At 38.3% G+C, this 19,945-nt stretch overlaps 2 protein-coding genes across 4 annotated transcripts; both read left to right on the top strand.

Annotated features, from left to right (window-relative positions):
- The first annotated feature begins 1,633 nt into the window (after positions 1–1,633).
- On the top strand, positions 1,634–16,227 carry LOC135583395 (peroxisomal membrane protein PEX14-like). 3 transcript variants are annotated; one of them, XM_065148762.1, is made up of 13 exons: positions 1,690–1,847; positions 1,950–2,117; positions 2,812–3,056; positions 3,178–3,226; positions 8,189–8,364; positions 8,502–8,688; positions 8,765–8,920; positions 11,761–11,831; positions 11,942–11,984; positions 12,069–12,127; positions 14,829–14,873; positions 14,967–15,035; positions 15,579–16,227. In XM_065148762.1, exons 3-13 carry the CDS (start codon positions 2,820–2,822, stop codon positions 16,062–16,064), a joined length of 1,578 nt encoding a protein of 525 aa, XP_065004834.1. In that variant the 5' UTR covers positions 1,690–1,847; positions 1,950–2,117; positions 2,812–2,819; the 3' UTR covers positions 16,065–16,227. The 3 variants fall into 3 exon arrangements, with proteins under 3 accessions (XP_065004833.1, XP_065004835.1, XP_065004834.1); XM_065148761.1 differs by lacking the exon at positions 1,950–2,117 and having other exon boundaries at positions 1,634–1,847; XM_065148763.1 differs by lacking the exons at positions 1,950–2,117; positions 14,967–15,035 and having other exon boundaries at positions 1,666–1,847.
- Positions 16,228–18,926: 2,699 nt separating this feature from the next.
- Positions 18,927–19,722, top strand: LOC103980368 (large ribosomal subunit protein bL31c). The gene is made up of 2 exons (XM_009396751.3): positions 18,927–19,163; positions 19,244–19,722. Exons 1-2 carry the CDS (start codon positions 18,942–18,944, stop codon positions 19,565–19,567), a joined length of 546 nt encoding a protein of 181 aa, XP_009395026.2. The 5' UTR covers positions 18,927–18,941; the 3' UTR covers positions 19,568–19,722.
- The last annotated feature ends 223 nt before the right edge of the window (positions 19,723–19,945 follow it).

Below are 19,945 nucleotides of genomic sequence, written 5' to 3'. Positions count from 1 at the left end.
TCATTTTTTTATTATCAATTTTTAGATCTTTTTTTTTTGTCATACCTTAATTCATGTATATTATTGATGTTTATCAATTCAATTATTGGTTTACATATATTTGATGTTATCAATGGAGAAGATTAAGCATATGCATTCACTTTTATTGAAGATAATATTATAATCTCAAGTTCAATCTCAACCTGATGAAAAATTGGAGAATACTCAAACAAGTTCAAACTCTACAAGTGATGAGGATGGATATTCCTAAGGGGATGGCTTTGAAATGACTACTTCAGCATTAATTATAGATTTATTAACTGTTGTCTTACATTATTATAACAATTGTCTTCTTCTATTAATATATTTTTGTTGGGACAATTTTTGTAGGAAAAGTAAAGAACAAAATAATACACTTGCATAGCTAATACATGGAGTTTATCACCTAAGAAGCGTGTCATAATTTGATTAGGAATAAATCAATAAGATGTGGGGTTTAAAGGAGGTTTAGATATTTTTAAATTTAAGATGTGCCATACTTATTACTTGCTAGAACTCTAAAGAGGGGTAACCATATAATATAATTAAATTTAAATCAACAGCAAGATTTTAGTATCATTATGTCTATGTAGATATTAGTTCTTGTGATATCCTTTTTTATATCAATCTCATGGTATTTACAACTTGTGTTTTGAAAATCTTAGTAAGAGAAATAAAAGTTAATAGAACAAAACAATAAATACCTCAAGCATTGGGGAAGAACAGTTATATTTGAAAGTTAAGCAAAACTTTCATAATATATTTTGAATGTTATATTTGAAAGTTAAGATAGGGAAGAGGTTAGCCTGATATTTTTATTATTAGTAATGAAAGGAAAAAGAAAAAAAGGATCAGATGTCAAAATGGATGAGGACACAATAAGGGTAGTTATATATACCACTTAAAACTTTTCACTAAGGATGATGGATTATTATCATTTGTAGAAAAAATTATGTTCTTTGAGTTATAACTACAAGAATATATAGGTAAAAATATATTTTGTTTATACAAGGAATATATCTTCCTATAGTTAAAACTACTCTCGATAAAAATATCTTTTGTTACAGTGAATATAAAATAAGCTTCTTTTTATGCAAAGCTTTCTTGAAACTCTTGAAAATTTCAATTGGGTATTCTTAAAAGATTTATCGATGTCATCATATCTAAAAAATTAAATAACGTGATTTAATTTATAAGAACATGACTTTTTTTTTGTGTTTATCTCCCAACCACCATAAACAATAGGCATTGTCTTAGTAACTTGGGATTAATATATTTTATAATTTTCTTCTCATGAAAGAATCAATATTTATGGTGCACATGCAAGTATTGGAGAAATACACAAAGTTCAACATGCGAACGTATTCTACAATCATATGTATGTATAGTATATATACCTTCGACATGGAGCTATATATATATATATATATATATATATATAGAGAGAGAGAGAGAGAGAGAGAGTTTGGTATCCAGCCCGAGCTATATCCTTACGCATACGGTATGTTTCTCATGTTTCCAAGTTGGCCCCTCGAATCCAGTGACCACAACGAGGGTATCTTTCTGGGTTTCATTCGAACGGCGTCTCGTCAAGAGGAAGACGGACACTGGGGCCCATCACTAGTTTTATGTTTTCCTCCGCTCCCTCACCGAAACGGTAGGACAGTGGCGATATCTCGGGTCTTCTGCACCAATCGCTCGTTCTTACGTTCCATGGGTTTGATCTCGGATCTTTCGTCGATCCAGTAAAAGGACACTTCCGATCCAATCACAGGTTCTGAGCACAAGGAGCGGCCTACCGGGGATGGCGAATGATTCACAAAACTCAGGTGATCTTCCTTGCTCCCCTGTTTTTGCTCCTTTTCCGATCCTTAATCATGAATTTCCATCGGGATTTGACTTGTAAAGGTCGCTCCTTGGAGCGGATTCAGGTCGATTAGGAAGCTTAGATACGGGTTCGTGGTTTACAGAAAGAACTCCGATCGGTGTTTTCGAGCCATTTGAAAGCCCTAGGTATTTTGAAGAGGATTCAACAGAGAAGTAGAATTGCGGACTGCCCCAAGTTCTGACCTTGCTTGGTGCTTCATCCGAAGTCCTTCGTACATCATCTACACCAACCTAGATATATTATGATGAAAGGATTATAAGCTTCTTGTTTATGTAGAAAAAGAAAAGCTTTAACAATCCACATTGGTGCTTCATGATGATACAATCCGTAGTTGGTCTTGTCAAGTGTAATTGGTTCAGTTATACATTTTCATCTTTTTATATAATCTTGTGGACATATGATGAATGACAAATTTCATGGAGATTCATATTACAGGGGGACTGAACGATAGAATGCTTCAATATCATAGTGACACAAATATCGTGTTTTTCCTTTAGATGGACATTCTATATTTTAGATCTCTCCAATTTTCCTTTTTTTCTCTTTAAATATCATTTTGTGGCTTGTAGAATTAATTTGGTTAAAGAACTACTCAATATCTAGTGATATGCAGATTAATGGGATAATGTCAATGTGGTCTTAATATCTGAATCCACAAGTGAAAATAACAAGGTTACCTTGCACATGGCTCTGGGTCTTGACAAGTTGTCGGGCTTCTAAAATAGGTGACTATCACATACATGGATTTGTAATTGGCCACTAAAATCTTTGAGTATGTTCCACTACTCTATTAGTTATTGATAATTTGAGCTGCTGCTGCTGCTTATCAAATGTAAATTATCTGTCTGTTTCATCATGGAAAGAAAACTGTCGATATTATCAATAACATATTTTTCAATCTGTAGCATCTGAGATGGCCAAGATAGTGGATGATGGTGGACATGAGGTCAAAGGAGAGACCGCCGATGAACCTTCATCAAAACCAATTCATGCGATTCGAGAACCAGTGAGGGATGAACAAGTGCTAAATGCTGTTAAATTTTTGTCTCATCCAAAAGTGAGAGGTTCTCCAGTGATATATAGGCGTTCATTTTTGGAGAAAAAAGGCCTTACAAAAGAGGAAATTGATGAGGCATTTCGCCGTGTACCTGTAAGATGTCCAACATATCTGTTTTTTGTTCTTTTATTAAGTGTTTACTCCTCTTGTATGGGGAATGTAAATTCATCTAGTGCTTTTAGATGCAAGTGAGCATGCTTCATTGTCATTGTAGGATCCACCTTCAAGTGTTGCAGCTGTTGAGCCAACCACAACAAACCAAGGTAATACAACATGTTCTTACTGTACCAATCTCTAATCTTTTTATTGCAAAGTTGTAGAGGCTGATTTTTGACAAGCTTTTGAGGAACCTTGATATATTTGACAATTTCCAGATTCTTTCACCTCATTTCTGGAGCAAAGTAATTGGCCTTGGAGTTCGGTAATGATATCATGGTATCATGGCATATTCTGGGGAATATGCTTTAACCATGCCTATGTAACTTCATTATGTCTTCTGCTTGGAAGAATTTGTACTTTTGAAAAGTGGACCTGTAGGCCATTAGAACCATTATCATTCACCTAATCCTTGATGAGGCCTTATGTCTACAAAGTTGTGATCCTATGTAGACACATTCCTTTTCATAACTTTTGATAAAATTGTTTGATATCATGGGAAAATTTGTTGTAGACACCCTTATTAAAAACTCTTGATGCTTGAGTTTGATTTTGCCATTTTGGAGCTACCACATGAAGCAATTAATACTCGAGAAGTTATTTTTGCTTCCTGTGTGCTCATCTTTTCAGTTTTAAAAAATTGGTAACCAGTTTTACAAAGTGAAGTTTTAAATTGGAATTATAAATTTTTTTAAAGAAGTTATGGTTTAGGATTAAATAAAAGTCATTGTAAATTTCTATGTACCTTTGAGTAGATGCTGCTTTCTTATGTTTTTTGGATGATAATGTTTAATATTAATGTCACTTTTTGGGTTGCCTTAACATAGAAAATGTATTATGAAGATGACAAAAGACTAAGTTGTGTACTTTTGCTAACAGTTCACCTCTAATTCAAGCATAAGTAGTGTTTATGATTCTACTTTAGTTTTGTATGATCTATCCATATTAGAGGGTCGTCTTGTCACAGACAAAACTGTAAATAAGGTGTTCGATGTAATGCTTGTGTATGTCAGTGTCTTTTAGTTTTGTTCATGCTTTGCAACAAGTAGAGGGCTTGTAGTAGACTTGGCAGCCTTATTTTGGTTGGCTTTTGTGGCCATTTCAGGCTTGTAAACGTAGGTCGTGTGTAGTCATCGTGCATAGACAAAATTACCCAGAAACAAGCCATTTAGGCAGTCATTTTGAGGATTTTCTAACTCCGCAAAGTGGTGCGGAGTGTCAACCAACACAGCACTCAGGATCTACCCGGGTGGCACATGGTTGGATGGGCTTTTGGGGTAGTGTCTAGGGTTGGTTCGCTACCTTGTTCTACCGTAGTGTCATGTGGGCATTTGTGGGGACCACCTTGGACCTTTTGTTGTGCGGTTATTCAAAGTTTGTGAAGCCTATATTTGTGATTTGCATTGCCTATCAAGTGTTTGCTAAAATGACTATTTGTGGGATCCCGAGTTAAACGCTTCCTCTAACCTGTTTTTCTTTTACGGGTCTTTAAAGGACCATAAGAGGTTTTAGGGAGGTTGATCATTTGCGGACGAATACGTAAGGGTGCCACACGACTTAGGCAAAACCAACTAAAACCGTGATAGATGGTATCACAGCGGGACAAGCACACTTAGAAACATTTGGCATATAAACATCTGATCGACAAGTTAGAGGACAAGGCCGAGTAAGTGGACATTGCTATCATGGACGCAAAGGAGAACAGGATCGGCGTGAGCTCTATAATATGATAGCGAAGGCCATGCATGAGAGTTGTAGTTTGTTTTTCCATCAAGGGGAATTGCTCTGAGAACACAGAAGTGTTGAAGCAAGTGGCCAAAAGGGGTGAAAACGTAACTATGAGTCTAGAGGGACTTAGCTACCCAAAATATAAATGTTGATTAGAATGGAGGTGGACTCGGAGGAGTGTTACGGAGCTGCAAAGGCAGATCTACTGATTGTGAAGAAGAGGATGCAAATTGGAGATGACGGATAGTAAGGTCATGAACATGACAACGCCATAGTACTGCAAAGGTGGGACTTTTGTAGAGTCGTCGATCCTTTGCTCTGATAGAGGAAGAGCGCTTGGTTATGAAAAAAACCGAGGAGGTGGAGAATGCAAAGGTAAACTCCAAGTACCGAGACAAGGTTGAAGGGCCGATGCCAAGGAATTTCGTAAGACTGATATCAACGGGCTTCCCATCAAAATAGCTGAAAGTGGAGGACTTTATGTTGATGCAGGAGCGCTCGACCAAGGAACAAAGTATGCAGTCTATGGTGCTGTACCTTTTCTACTTATAGTAGTAGACAACAAAAATAGTGGAGAAGAAGGTACAATCCTAGAGGTGAGTAAAACTATTGGAGACTTGCTCTAACTCAGAGTGAAATTTTGCTCTTTTCGTGCAAAACTTCTTGTATTCTAGAAGTTTGATAGCAATGAGAAAACAAATCGCAGTAGCTAACTCAACGCAATGAGTGCAAACATATGGGGTGCTTTGGAAGCATGAGTAGGGTAGGTGAAGACTAGTAACTAGCTCGATGTATGGAGTACAACACTCGAGGAGACAAGAGAAGTCGAGTAATCTTTGCCTTCTCAACTCGCAATAGAATGAGCGAAACCGAGTACCCTAGTTTTTTTATTTATCTAACAAAAGAGCTATGTATAGGTTCAAAGACCCTTTGAAGAAACTTGGTGGAAGACAACGGTTGTCAAATCCTCACCAATGGTGATCGGTGCTACTGAAAGTAGACTGTCTGCTTCATTTCCCAACAGAATATTAATCGAAAGCGGAAGTGATGTGAACCTACTTGAAGGTGACAACTAAGTGAAAATGGAGTCGATGGGCAAATTTCGTGAAGGAAAGACTTTAAAAACTTCAAAGTCTGTGAGACAATGCTTGTTAAAGCTCCAATAGGCATCAACCCAGTTCAAGCAGCGTGGGACATTTTAGAGATTGACGAATAACAAGGAAGTTGTTTTCCTTTATCTAAAGGATCCATAGGAACTAACAATGATTAACACAATTAGACTGACCCCACACTAGAGTCAGAGTTATTGGTGAGTTGAAACAGCATAGCGGATCCATGTTCAATTGCTCCAACAGCGCAGAGAATAGTTGGCATCCAAGAAGTGCATTGCAACTTGAGCAGAAGATTGAAGGTTCAACAAAGACGAAGAGATGCAGCATCCACAAAGGCTTTGACAAGGTCGTCGAAAGAATAAGTGAGGGAGAATGTCACCGACAAAGCTGTAAACAAGATGTTCAATATATTGCTTGTGTATGTCCATGTCTTTTGGTTTTGTTTATGCTTTGCACAGTATATGGAGGGCTTGCAGTAGGCTTGATAGCCCTATTTTAGTTGGCTTTTGTGGTCGTTTCAGGCTTGTAAACGCAGGTTGTGTATAGTCGTCATGTAGAGGCAAAACTGCCCATAAATAGGCTATCCAGGCAGTCATTTTGGGGGTTTTCTAGCTCCATAGAGTGGTGCGGAGTGTCAGTCAGCACAACACCTAAGAAGTACCCAGGGGGCATATGGCTGGATGGGCCTTTGAGGTAGTGTCTAGGGTTGGTTCGTTGTCTTGTTTCACAGTAGTGTCATGTGAGCACTTGTGGGGGCTTTTAGCTATGGCGAATCACCTTGGACCCTTTTTCGTATGATTATTCAGAGTTTACAAAGTCTATGTTTGTAATTTGCATTGTTTATCAAGTGTTTGCTGAAATGGCTACTTGTGGGATTCTGAGTTAAGCACTTCCTCTAACCCATCTTCTTTTTTGCAGGTCCTTAAGGAATCATAAGAGGTTTTGGGGAGGCTAACCCTTTATGGATAGACATGCAAGGGTGCCACACAATTTAGGCAAAACCGCTAAGTTCGTGATAGCTTGATGCATGAATGTTGATCGCTTAGCACACTCACAGGGAAGAGATGGTCTGTTCGCTACACTCACATGTAGGGTAGAGGCGGTTAGGTTTCAAGGGTCACATGTCGATGGATTTGGTGTGGTTGGTTTCCTTACCTAGGCTCGAACTCGGTTCGAACCAAATTAAGCACTTGCCTAAGCCGTCCGACAGTTGGGCTAAGGGGCACTCTTGGACCACGCCCAACCAAAGATCTTGTCTGATACTTGGGTCTCACCTCACCTCACCCGAGCGCTTAGGCGAGTGCCTCAGCATCTATTGACATCACTGTTGGTGTTTAACAGTGCATCGACACATAGTACACCAATATGTATTGAAGTGTGTTTTGCGAAGAAGAGAACTTATGATCATGAGCCTTAATTTCAACCATTTTAATTGATTTTAATGGTCGTTACATACCGTTCTGGGCAAAAAGTAGTTCCATGGTTTGTTTCACTATATGATGGCTTGTTTTGCATACTATAATTGTTGAGATCTTTAGATTTAGTTAGCCAAAATTTGAAAACCATTTGTTTGCTTTTACAATGTCTACTCCCTATGCAACTCATGGAAACCTAATGTGACTTCTTTGTCTTTATTGTTTCATTTTATGACTTCTACTCCCATGTGCAACTAATGGATATTTGGACAAGAAAATGTTTTCATTAATCATATCCATAACTCAATTTTTTGTCGTCTCTTCTTTGGAAATTTCAAAACGTCATCTGTACATCCCTGGAAACCTAAATCCTGGTGGCAATAAATCTCCATGTCCTAGAAATAATGAATCCGCCTGTATATAGAGCTGAACGACATCCCAGATTTTTACAGAGTCCAATAGCATCCAGATTTGTAGAATCCAAGTTGAAGTTGCAGGTGCTGAAAGATTTGGAAAAGCATTAGTATGGGTAGCTGTGTGAAATCCTGATAACCCTTTTGAGAAATCTATACTTATATTATCTAGGTAAATCTGGTCTTCAATTTGCCTCAGCTGTTCTGCATGTCATAATAGGATATTCACATAAGAAGTAGCAATTCAAATCCCTACCAATTGTTAGTCATCGATCACTGCATGCTTATTTAATGGTTATTGTACCTGATTTCTGCACAAGTTTGTAACTTGAGTCATTTGGACTTGCCTGCATTGTTATCTTTGCAATGTTAACTGGCTTTCTCCTTTCTTCTGTTGTTAGCTGTCCAAGAAAAATCATCTGGAACCTTGCAGCCACAAGTTGCCAATCAAGTTTCACAACAAACGCCTTTTGCTTCTGCAACTACTAGCTTGCGTCAATCAAGATTTCACTGGAGTATGGCTCTTTTTGTTGTTGGACTTGCTGCTTCGGGAGCTGGAACAGCAGTGCTTTTCAAGGTACCAATTCATTTAACTGACATCTATTCTTTTGCTAGTAGTGTTCAAACTGCTGATGCTTTGCTGCCTGTAAGCATAAGCTAGCTTCAGAATCTTTCGATGATTCCCAAAGTTCTCTTGTACCATTTGATATATAGAAAAAGATTGTTCCGAAGTTGAAAGCTTGGATTCGGAAGGTTGTGGCAGAAGAGAACGATCTCAAGTTTAATAAAATATCAAAATCTAACATAGCTGAAGAAGCAGCAGAAGCTGCAAAAGCGGCTGCTTCTGCTGCTGCTGCTGTTGCTATTGCAAGTCAAGAATTGTTGAATGCCAAAAATGAAGGTCATCATCTGTGAACTATTCTTTTTACTGATCTGTAGATCATATTAAATGTTTAAACTTTTCATTTTCTTGTTAGAGAGGAAATACTTTGAGGCTTTTACTAGAATGTTAGATGTTCAAGTAGAAGAGATGAAATCCATGGGCAATGCTATCCGCAAAATGGAAATTACAAGGAGGGAATTTTCGGAAGACAAAGGGATACAAGAATACATGCAATCCCAATCATGGAAGGGTAAGTTAATGGAATAAGCACTCAGTTATACTTTTTTCCCCATAATATTACTTATCAAATGGTGATCCTGGAATAATGACTTAGTGACAAAGATAGCTATTCATCAATTGCTTGCAAATTGAAATAAAATACTTTGGTTTTAAGAAATGAGAATCTTGCTTAGTGAAGTTGTTATGATTTTCTTTTGATATTGAATGAAGAATGATATAACTTTCTTGATAAAGGAAGTAAAATCTTTTGTTTTTATAACCATAGAATTTATTATCTTTATGAATAGTATGATGGGCCCAGAGTACTTCAGAAAATGACTGAAGCATATCTTCCATTTAAAAGAATGATCTGGTGATGCCTTTACCCGGTTGGTATTAACCATCTTCCTGGACAGAAGAGAAAAGCATCACACCAATTTAGCATTTTGCTGACTGCAAGTAGTAACCATGATCCATGAATTATTTATCCATCAGCTATCCTTATGAGACTTACGAGATCTGTCTATGAAGTTTTGTCTAGAAATAATGCATGTCATGAGGACACAACTGATGGCATAGAGAGGTCTTCTTCTTCCTCTTTCTTTGAATCTCACTCTACTGCAGTTTGTTATTACCACTTCTTACTTCTTTCCTTGATACTCGTTCTTTTGCAGTTTGTTATTACCACTTCTTGCATTTCCACAACTCTGAACTCTGAAGTAGGACTAACTTTGTTAGTGATGTAGTGATCTATGATAGGCTGATGAATATGCTGGACATTTATATTTAGATTTGCTGCAATTGGGAAATCAAACACAAACAATGTGTAATATGGTATCTTCTATATGAGTGTATTTGGGTTGGGTATTTGTTTTTTGTGAAACATGTTACTGCAACTGATTTTTCCATCTCCAGGTTTATTTTCAAATAATTCTGTCTGTTCTAGTGATAAAAGATCACGACTGCAAAACCTATTGTTGATGTTGGTTAAGGATTGATGTTTTCTAGTTGTTCATATTTTTGGTGTAGTAATCTGTCCATTCTTTTTGAAGCTCAAAAACTATAACATAAATGAAAATTCAAAATCCTGCTACAGCTATGCATAAAACTATATTTGGCATAGTAATATGCATTTTTCATAATAGATACCTTGATTCCCTCTTTGTATTAGATAATTTATAGCTGTAGCAAGATTTCTGATAGCTGTTTCTGAGTTAAACTCAAGAAGCATTATGGTCTTAGAACAATAAGTTAGGCATCTTGGTTATTGGGTAATTGTTATCAAGGTTTGACATCTTGGGTATAGTACCTATATTGGTCCCTGGTCGAACTGATGAATCTAGTTCGTATCAGCAATACTGATACACAGTCCGTTGGTATATGCTACAGTAGCAAAAAGTGAGGGAGGAGGAGAAGAGAAGAAGTGCGACAGTCTGGCTAATGGTGGCAGGCAGCTGGTGGCAATGGCATGCTCCTCACTCTAGGGGTTTGGGGATTGATAACAATCGGGAGAGAGAGACATAGAGACAGAGAGAGATGGTCTTTTACGGATGGACACGCAAGGGTACCACACGACTTAGGCAAAATCAATTAAGTTTGTGACGGTACGACATTATATAGTCGTTCATAAAAAGCAATCTTATGCTAAGCCTATATGCATTAGGGTGATGAAGGAAAGCAATGGGATGAGAAAAGTGACGGTGGTCTAGGGGCAAACCACCCACTTTTGCCTGGGCACACTCTGTTCCATTCCTTGATTTCAGAACCGAAGTAGAATGAGTGAGAAGACTAATCTTTTTGGAACATCATATAGTAGGTTCCCTGTGTGCTTTTTTCTTATGGAAAGCATCGAAAAGGATAGCATGTATGCTCTCGACCCTGAGACAAGCCTTTACTTTCTCTTTCTCCGTTTGACTGAAATCAATGTTTTCTTTCTTGGACCTTATGAAACAATCAAATCTTTAAGACTGATCTCCTCAGAACACTAGCCAGTGGAGTGCTTTCCTGTTTGTGCCCTTTCCATGCTGACTACTTGACCTACCCCGTTGGCTATTTCTAGGTGGTATTAAGAACTTGGTAAAATCTGTCAAACTTGGTTGGTGTTACAACAACAAAAAAGAAAACCTATCTAGATGAGATGAGGCATGTTTATGAATTATAGTACTACTACAGTTGTCATGCTTTTCCGTGTGCAACTAATGATCATATACAACAACAACGACAACAAAGCTGTAAGTCTCGACTATTTAGGATTGACTCTATGGATCTTTTATCGTCATTGAGATATGTAAAAATCTATATGTCATATGTCATAGCAAGGTCATCAATTTCGAATAATACCGTCCGGTACGGGCGGTACATACCGGTCCGTCAGCAGATCGGTATACGAACTACCTGTTAACGGACGGTATATATATATATATATATACACATACATATATATTACCGACGTCGCCTCGGCGATGTCGCCTTTCCCTTCTCCCACGCGGGGCGATGTCGCCGAGGGGATACGACGTTGCCATTTATAAAAATATTTATATATAAAAAAATCCTTTATATATATATATATATATATATATATATATATATATATATATATATATATATATATATATACCGAACGGTATACCGCTCATTATATTGTATTGTACCGTACCGAACGAATGTCGAAACTCCGATATGGTATAATATTTCAATCCTTGTGTCATAGTATCAAATATTTTTGTTTAATATGCATATTTGTATGGCAATTTATTTATCAAAGGCTTTTATTTTCGTCCAAGTTGATTTTCCAAGATAAATGCTGTTAGCAATTATGAAATTTTGATTCATCGTAGATGGCTGTACTATTTATTTCTCTGCAATCCTCAGGGACCACCAACAATCCATGGAGAACAAATCAAGTGAAGCAAGCAACTTCTAATTTTAATTCAGGCTCAAAGGTTTGTTGTGACTTTTGCTATCTGTATTCCTTACAATAAATGTATGTAACACTAAGTTGCTATTTGAAATCTGTAGACAATTTTTTAACTAGTTCAGTCATTCTTTTCAGCATCTGGAAGTAAATGGTTCTCCTGATATGGATTCTGGAATAGGTTGTCATTCAAATTTTGGTCACTTTTAACTTCCAATTTACCTTGCAAATTATGATTTTGTTCTCTAATTCGATTTGTATACAGCGAAGCCATTAACAACCCCTGCTTCCATGGAACCACCCCATCCCAAATCATACATGGAGGTAAGCCACTTGGGGTTACTCTGGTAAAATATTATTTGTATCCATGAGAAAAGAACTGCAGCTTTTTGGTGCATTAACTAAATGCAGCAAAATTTTGTGTTTTTTTTTCTCTGGTGGATATCCAGCAATATCTATTGCTTTCTCTTGTAACTAGTTAATTCTGATTTTGACTTTGATCTTCTCATTTCTTCTTCTCTCCTGCTAACACGTTTATGTGAAATTCATGCCTTGAACTTAATCATAATTGTTTGACTATTATCTTTATTTCACTTTGAGTTAAGAGACTCATCCTTATAGTCATTGCATATATCACTATCTCAGAAAGAAATGGTTTTATTTCCATTGTGTGGCCACAGGTGATGCTAAATTCCCAAGTGTGTTTTTTGGCCTTTTCTTATATTGTTCACATCAAGGTTCGCCGTACCGTACCGTACCGACCTTTCGACCTGGGCTCGGTACGGTACGGTACGGTATGGTGTACCGAGCGGTACACCTGATTTCACAAATTTAACCCTATGAAAATACCTGAAAATTAAAAAAAAAGTTAGGATAGGGTTTTTAAGTTATAAATAAATATAGTAATAGTATAAGTTTAGCAAAATCAATGTAAATTAGGTAAGAATAGTATCATATATCTTTTTCGGGCTTTGAGGTAGTCTTGTTTGAGGTTCGTATTTCAGCCCGTTATAGATTGAAATATCTACAGAAAAATCAGTTGAATTGTTAGACTATTTTGTTACAATATAAACTCTAAAATTCAAATGAATTAAATAATCACATATGTAGATATACTGATTGTTGATTCTACCACCAAAACGAACGATGGGCCTCCACGGGTGGTGGATCGGGGTCCTCGATCCGATACATCTACATATCAATATGATACGTTTGTTGGACCCAATTATGAAATGGATCCCATGACATAGTGTATTGATACATCGTATGCCATTGATGCATCAATATGGTACTGATCGTAGACTGATCGTCATGAATCATATTTGTCCGAGGCAGCTCTTGAGGCATATATTGGTGAATGTCAGAGCTTCTACTTTCGTTACTGATCTTAAATATCTTAATTACTCTCTAATTAAAGAAAACGAATATATACCTCTTAATTAGAAAGTTCTTTCCTCTTAATCTTCCCATATTAGCCTCGATTGAATTCACAAATCGTTGTTTTATAGAGTTTAGGAGAGAAAAAAAAAGTTTAAGAGAGAGTTTAAGAGAGTATAATGAAATTGGGGAGAGAAGAATGGCTTAAATAGAAGGAGAAAGGGCTCCAATGGTCAAATCGACCGTTACTGAGTGGTACCGGGCGGTAACGGTCGAAATCGACTGTTACCGCCCGATATTACCCTGTATCGTCCGATACGAGGTTTTTTTGAGCGTACCGCCCGGTAGCGGGCGGTCCACGTACCGGTAGCCCGTCGGACCGATATGTACTGCCCGTATCGGGCAGTACGATTCGGTATGGCCAACCTTAGTTCGCATATCATATCCATGGGATAGCTGGGCTTTTCTTTCACTACCTAAATGATAGTAAAATTTTGTGGTATTCTTTAGTGGATATCCAGCAATGTCGATTGCTTTTCTTGTAACCTGTTAGCTATAATGGTGCAAGTTTGGTATCCTTATTTCTTTTCCTCTCCCGCTAAAACATTTATGTGCAATTCATGCCTTGACTGTATTGATAATTGTCTGACTAGTTTCTTATTTTGCTTTGAGTTGAAGGCTCAATCTTCATAGTGAATGCATATCTTATAATTTCATAAAGCAAAATCTCTGCTGCATCATATAGTTTAGTTCCATGTTGTGGCCACATAGTTAATTCTAAATATTCAGTTGGGTTTTTTGGCCTCTATTATTTAGGAAAATATGGAATGTTCAAATAAAGTAGTTCTAATGATGTGTCAATGGAATTCTTGATGGGAATTACAATTTTTTATGACCATTCAGTACATTAACATATTTGCAGTTTAGGTTTAAGGAATTATCTATTGACAAAAAATATTTGCAATTTAGGCATGGTAGCTTTAGATCTTCTGATCAATTCTAGATCTGAAGATTTTATGTTTCAAAAAGCATAATTAATTAAGTCCAAGTTTTGCCTTATCGTAACATACCGCTCGGTACGAACGGTATGTACTGATCTGATAGGGCACCGGTATGGCCTTTACATTGATGCGCCTCCATATACAATGCGTTGGTATGCTCGGTATGACTCGGTACATATCGTACCAACAATTGGTTGGTACATTGGTATGGACTGGAAAGGCAAACTATGATTAAATCCTAATAAACTGATATTTGGTAAGAGCCAAAATATACAATTCAAGGCTTAACTATAAGAAGCTTATAGGTAGTTAATTAAGGTTCTATTTTGCACTAACAAATCTAAGATATCATAAATTGGTTTTCGCAAGTTAAATCTAATCCTGTGGGCTATGTCGAAGTTAGTGATTCACAAGGATGAGGAAAAAGAATCCAAAGCAAGTACAGGCTATTATTTTTCTCAGAAAGGAAAGAGAAAGTTTAAATAAAAAAAAAACTCTCTTTATGAGCCTTCATTTTGAGCAGTTAAATATTTTTAAGGTTAACTTGCATTTTTTATCTGTCAAATCAATGAACACTGTGTATGTGAGATTTATGGCTCTTTTGCTTCTAAACTTTTGTGCTTTGGTACATCATTCCTGGTTTGCAGATTATAGAAATGATACATAGAGGGGAAAAACCTCCAAACATCAAGGTGCATTGCTTCTTCCACTTGTTATCTATGTTAGACTTGTTTCGTTATGAGTCATTTTTAAGTGTTTTTGCACTTTCATGTTACAATGAACAGGAGATTGATGACAACCCTCCCAATCCTAACCAGCCAATATCTAAACCTCTTCTAGCTCCTAAGCGCAAGGTTTGGACTTCAAAAATTCTTACCTTTTTATACTACCTCCATAAGACTACAAGGTTATATAAGAAGAATGTGGTTATAGATGTTACATAGACCAAGGACTCAAATACAGGTCTTGAATCGAGATTTCCAACCTTGTTGACACAGACGGATAACAAAAATTTATATATTGTAATATGTGCTTGTGGATTTACACTGTACTAGTCATTTTTGTTGGATTTCCTATTTGGACTTTGAGCCATTTGGTAACCAATTTTTGTATGAAGTATATTGTTTTCTCAACACTTGTGATATTATAACTTGTCTATTTGGTTCTGCTTGAGCACAAATTGTATAAGGACTAGGATATGAGAACCTACCTGTCATTTTAATTCCTAGGTTTAATGGTAGGATTCTCTTTTAGGGATGTCATTTTTTTTGAATTAGCATAGATTTGTCATTTTGGATTTTCTCTACCTACAATTTTATTAATTTACAGCATAGTATCATGGCATTGGTTTTGTTCTTTTAGCTTATTTTACAAATTATCCACTATTACTGTCACAGCCTTGGGAAGTCACTCAACAAGCTGAGCAGAGACTCAGTTATGGACTTCACTCCCAAGCAAATGGCCAAGGACTGAATTCTGAGGTCCGAGAGACCAATTCTCAGCCAAATGGGAGCCATTCCAATGGCTCAGAGCCTTGGTGGAGAAAGAAAACCATTAAGATCTCTGAGGTTGAACCTGAATCAGAGGAGCAGTTTTATGATGCAATGAGGGGAAATGCAAGTCCGATGAAACGTGGATGGGTTCCTCCTCAGCCACCAACACTCCTGATGCCAGAAGCTGCTGATGCTATCAGACAACTAAAACCATCCATTCAGAAGCAGCAGTCTGTAGACGAGACCTTGACGGTTGGCTCTAGCAATGGAGAAGACCTTGATGCAAAAGCATCCGATTCAATCATTGAACCAGAAATGTCCGGCAGTACAGGGATGGACTTCAGTCAAGCAAAAGATCAGGAAAGGGAAGTCAGTGTAGAAATCAACTGAACAAGTATAAAGGTTTTAACCGTTGTTAAATGTATATCGATGTTCTTGCACACTATGGAACAAAGTCTTTGTCAGTCTAAGTTTACATATTTTTGTAAGTGTCAATAAATAACAAAACCTTACTAGATGAGAATCGTTGGAGTGGATGGGTATGTTGAGTTCATTGCTGAATGTTTACTGCTTCAGATTTGCTTCCAGTTTGATGGCAGAACTCTTATTTTTTTTCGGTTCTTTTATTTGTTACACTAGTAACTAATACGAATTTTGAAATGAGTCTTTTCCTACGTCTATGGTTTTTCTGGCCTCTATGTATATGACTGCAGTGAACTAACTGGGATGTTTTGTAAAGACTTTTGTGTCATCATCATGATTGCCTGTAATGAAATGATCTATGATGAGTTTCTCATTAATACAGGATGCATAATTTTATGCCTATGATATCGTGATTTGAGAGTTGATAAATTACTATGATGGATGAGAAGTCTTATCATAGCACTAATACTTCAATTCACTCTGTACTATATAGTCCGAAGCATATTTTGTTATTTTCACGAATATTTAAAACGTGTTGATTCTTGTAGCTATCGGATCTTAAAAGATATGATGTTCAACTGTCATCAGGATAGGATGCACATGCGGAAAGATCATTCTCATAATTCAAACTTAAACTTTGATAATAGATATAAGACATGAATATTCGAACACCATGTCATCGTCAGTCCGATTGCTACTCAAAACGCTCTATACATATCAGCTGAAAGTGGTTATTGCTTAATAGAAGTTATGATTCTTTTGTAATTAATACTATTTTTGTTTGCCTTTGTGAGTTTAGGATCCAAAAGATGAGTTAAGGTTCATTTTAGCTCATGGTTTTGAGTTAAGGTTCACTTATTATAAATCATTAATATAATGATATATATAATTTAAGTTCTTTTAAAATAGTAAGACCTCCACTAATAACGGGAGGTGGCGTCATCGTGGAAGCGACCACCAGCAGTAGCACTAAGCCACTACTACATAACAGGATGTCATACGCACGCAGCATCTCCCGCGATGATGATAAGCTTAGGAGTTTCCGGTCCTGCCTCAGGTGGATGTGCATCGACCAATCTGATGCTACACATATAATGGTCTCTTGGTCCCTCTTCATCCTCCTAGGCGTCTTCGCCTCTATCGCCTCCCATTTCGTCCTCTCCTGCACCCTCACCCACTACGCTTATGATGTAGTAGTCTAGCTCTCGCTCACACCCGCCTCCGGCCTCTCTTACCTCTACGTCTCCGCCTTTGTCCGTTACGATGGCCTCTATGGCTTCCTCTTCCTTGATAAGCTAGTCGAGGAGAGCGAGCGGGTGTGGGAGGGTTACATGGACCAACTCAACTGCTCCTTCCACTTGCTCTTCGTCTTCATGATGTCGTGCTTCATTAGGAAGGTGTCTTATAAGGTATGGTGATACTCATCAGAATCAAAACTGGTGCCATTCACAATGGTGGGCGACATGGTGGCATGAGCCCTTGAGTTGGCGAGTTGAATCTACCGAATGTCACTCACCAGCTCCAAGGTGCATGCCACCATGAACAACACCCACTCTGATCCTGACGAGTACCATCATACCTTGTAAGTCAATCTCCCCCATGAAGCACGACATCACGAAGACAAAGAACAGGAGGAAGGAGCGATTGAGCTGGTCCATGCAGCCCTCCTGCACCTACTTACTCTCCCTGACCAACTTGTCAAGGAAGAGGAAACAACGGAGGTCGTAGCGGAGGATAAAAGTGAATAGGTAGAGATAGGAAAGGTCGAAGGTAGAGTTTAGGAAGAGATGGACCACAATGTTATAGGCGCAACAAGCGAGGGTATAGGAGAGGACAAAGTGGGAGGCAATGGGGATGAAGATGTTTAGAAGGAGGGAGAGGGATCAGGAGACCAATGCATGCCTAGTATCGAATAGGTCGACGCACATCCACTAAGGCAAGACCAAAAACTCTTGAGCTCATCGTCAATATGGGAGAGGTTGTGTGCGTACGATGCCTTGCTAGGCAACAGTGGCTCGGTGCTGTTGTTGGCGGTCGCTTTCATAACAACGTCTCCTCCCGCTATTGATTAAGATCTCAATTTAAAAAAAAAACTTAAATTACATATATATCATTATATTAATAGTTTATTATAAGTCAGCATGTCACGTGAACAGACTCTAACATCTGTTAACTTAGACTTGACATAAGGGACTTATATGTTACATTTTTTAAAATGTATAAGTTACCTTAAATACGAGTAAACCATAAGGGCTTAAGAGATCAATGATCAAAACCATCGGGTTAAAATAAATCTTAACTCTAAATTATATATATCATTATATTAATAATTTATTGTAAGTTAGTATGTCATAATGTTTGTTAATTCAGATTTGACGAAAATGACTTATATGTTTTGTTTCTAAAAATATAAGAATTATCTTAAACATGAGAAAACTATAAGTGTATGATCAATCACATAAGTTAAAATAAACCTATACTAAGTTCAGCCAAATCCATCTACCACCCTGCCATTGATCTTGCGATTGAATTGGATTAAAACGGTTGGTTTGACACATTTGACGATCAATAACTACCTTAGCAATGATCATTTAATAGAATAAGAAGTAATCTTTACCGTGACATCGTGGCTCAGTAATAGCTTGAAACTTACATTTAACTCGAGAATAAGGTTGACTTTGGATTAGCTCCGAATTCGTCCAAGAATCAAACGGATCCAATCGCCACATCACGATCGTCCATCATTTGGGGTGTCTCACACGCCATCGCCGTTGGACCCAACAACGAGCTCGAATCGTCTTCTATCATATCCACATACCCATCAAATGGGCTCGTCCTCGGCCCATGAACACACCCCTCACTACAAGGCGCACCACGACAGCCACAAACAAGGGGGATAAAACTCTCCTGGTGCTTGATCGAACACCTCGGCCTCAAACCCACACACCGACCGGAGGAGGCAAGCAAGCCGAAGCCGCCGAGGCGATGGCGCTCTCTCTCAACACCCCCTTCCTCCCCACCGTCTCCATGAAGCCCTCCTCCGCCAAGCTCCCACTTCCCGCCCAGGTAAACATCTTCTTGAATTGGTGGATTGGTTCATGGGCCGTGGCAATCCCATAGGGTGATGACTGCTGTCGTTTGCTTAGGTTGGCGGAGGGAGATGGGTGTGCCGGAAGCAGGGCGGGGTGCACCCGGAGTTCTACGAGGACGCGAAGGTGTACTGCAACGGGGAACTGGTGATGACGACGGGGGGCACGCGGAAGGAGTACGCGGTGGACGTGTGGTCCGGGAACCACCCCTTCTACCTGGGTAGCCGCTCCGCCCTGGCGGTGGAGGACGACCAGGTGGAGAAGTTCCGCAAGAAGTACGGCGAGCTCTCCTCCCTCATGGAGATCCCCGTCCTCAAGCACGGCGAGATCGTCCTCCCTCAGAGGAAGAAGGGCTCTGCCAAGGGCAAGGGCAAGAAGTAGTAATCCCTATCGACCCAGTTGTTGTCTCTTCTTCTTGTTCTTTATGCTGGTTTGGCTTAATTAGAATGGCTTGTCGACATCTCTCGACGGACATATGCCTGAATGCTAATATCTCTTGATGGCTGTTTGGTTCACAAAGGTGGAACTTCTTTCGAGATTTGCATCCAAAACCCTGACTTTGATGTGTGTCAGGCTTGCGGGAGCTCGATGGTCTCATAATGGTCTGTTCTTGTGATTGATCTCGGTGCCGGTACATGCGCAATTGACTTGCTTAATTCTTTTTGTTAGATGTCAGTTGTTGTGTATCTCATGTTGTTATGCACATCTATTGCTTGCAAACTTCGTTGTAGTCTGTCTAAGCATTCCTCTTAGAATTCA

This window comes from Musa acuminata, chromosome BXJ3-4 (genome assembly GCF_036884655.1).
Source record: "Musa acuminata AAA Group cultivar baxijiao chromosome BXJ3-4, Cavendish_Baxijiao_AAA, whole genome shotgun sequence".
Classification (NCBI taxonomy): domain Eukaryota; kingdom Viridiplantae; phylum Streptophyta; class Magnoliopsida; order Zingiberales; family Musaceae; genus Musa; species Musa acuminata.
Note: the sequence above shows the minus strand (reverse complement) of the source record. Positions and strands in the feature narration are given on the sequence as shown.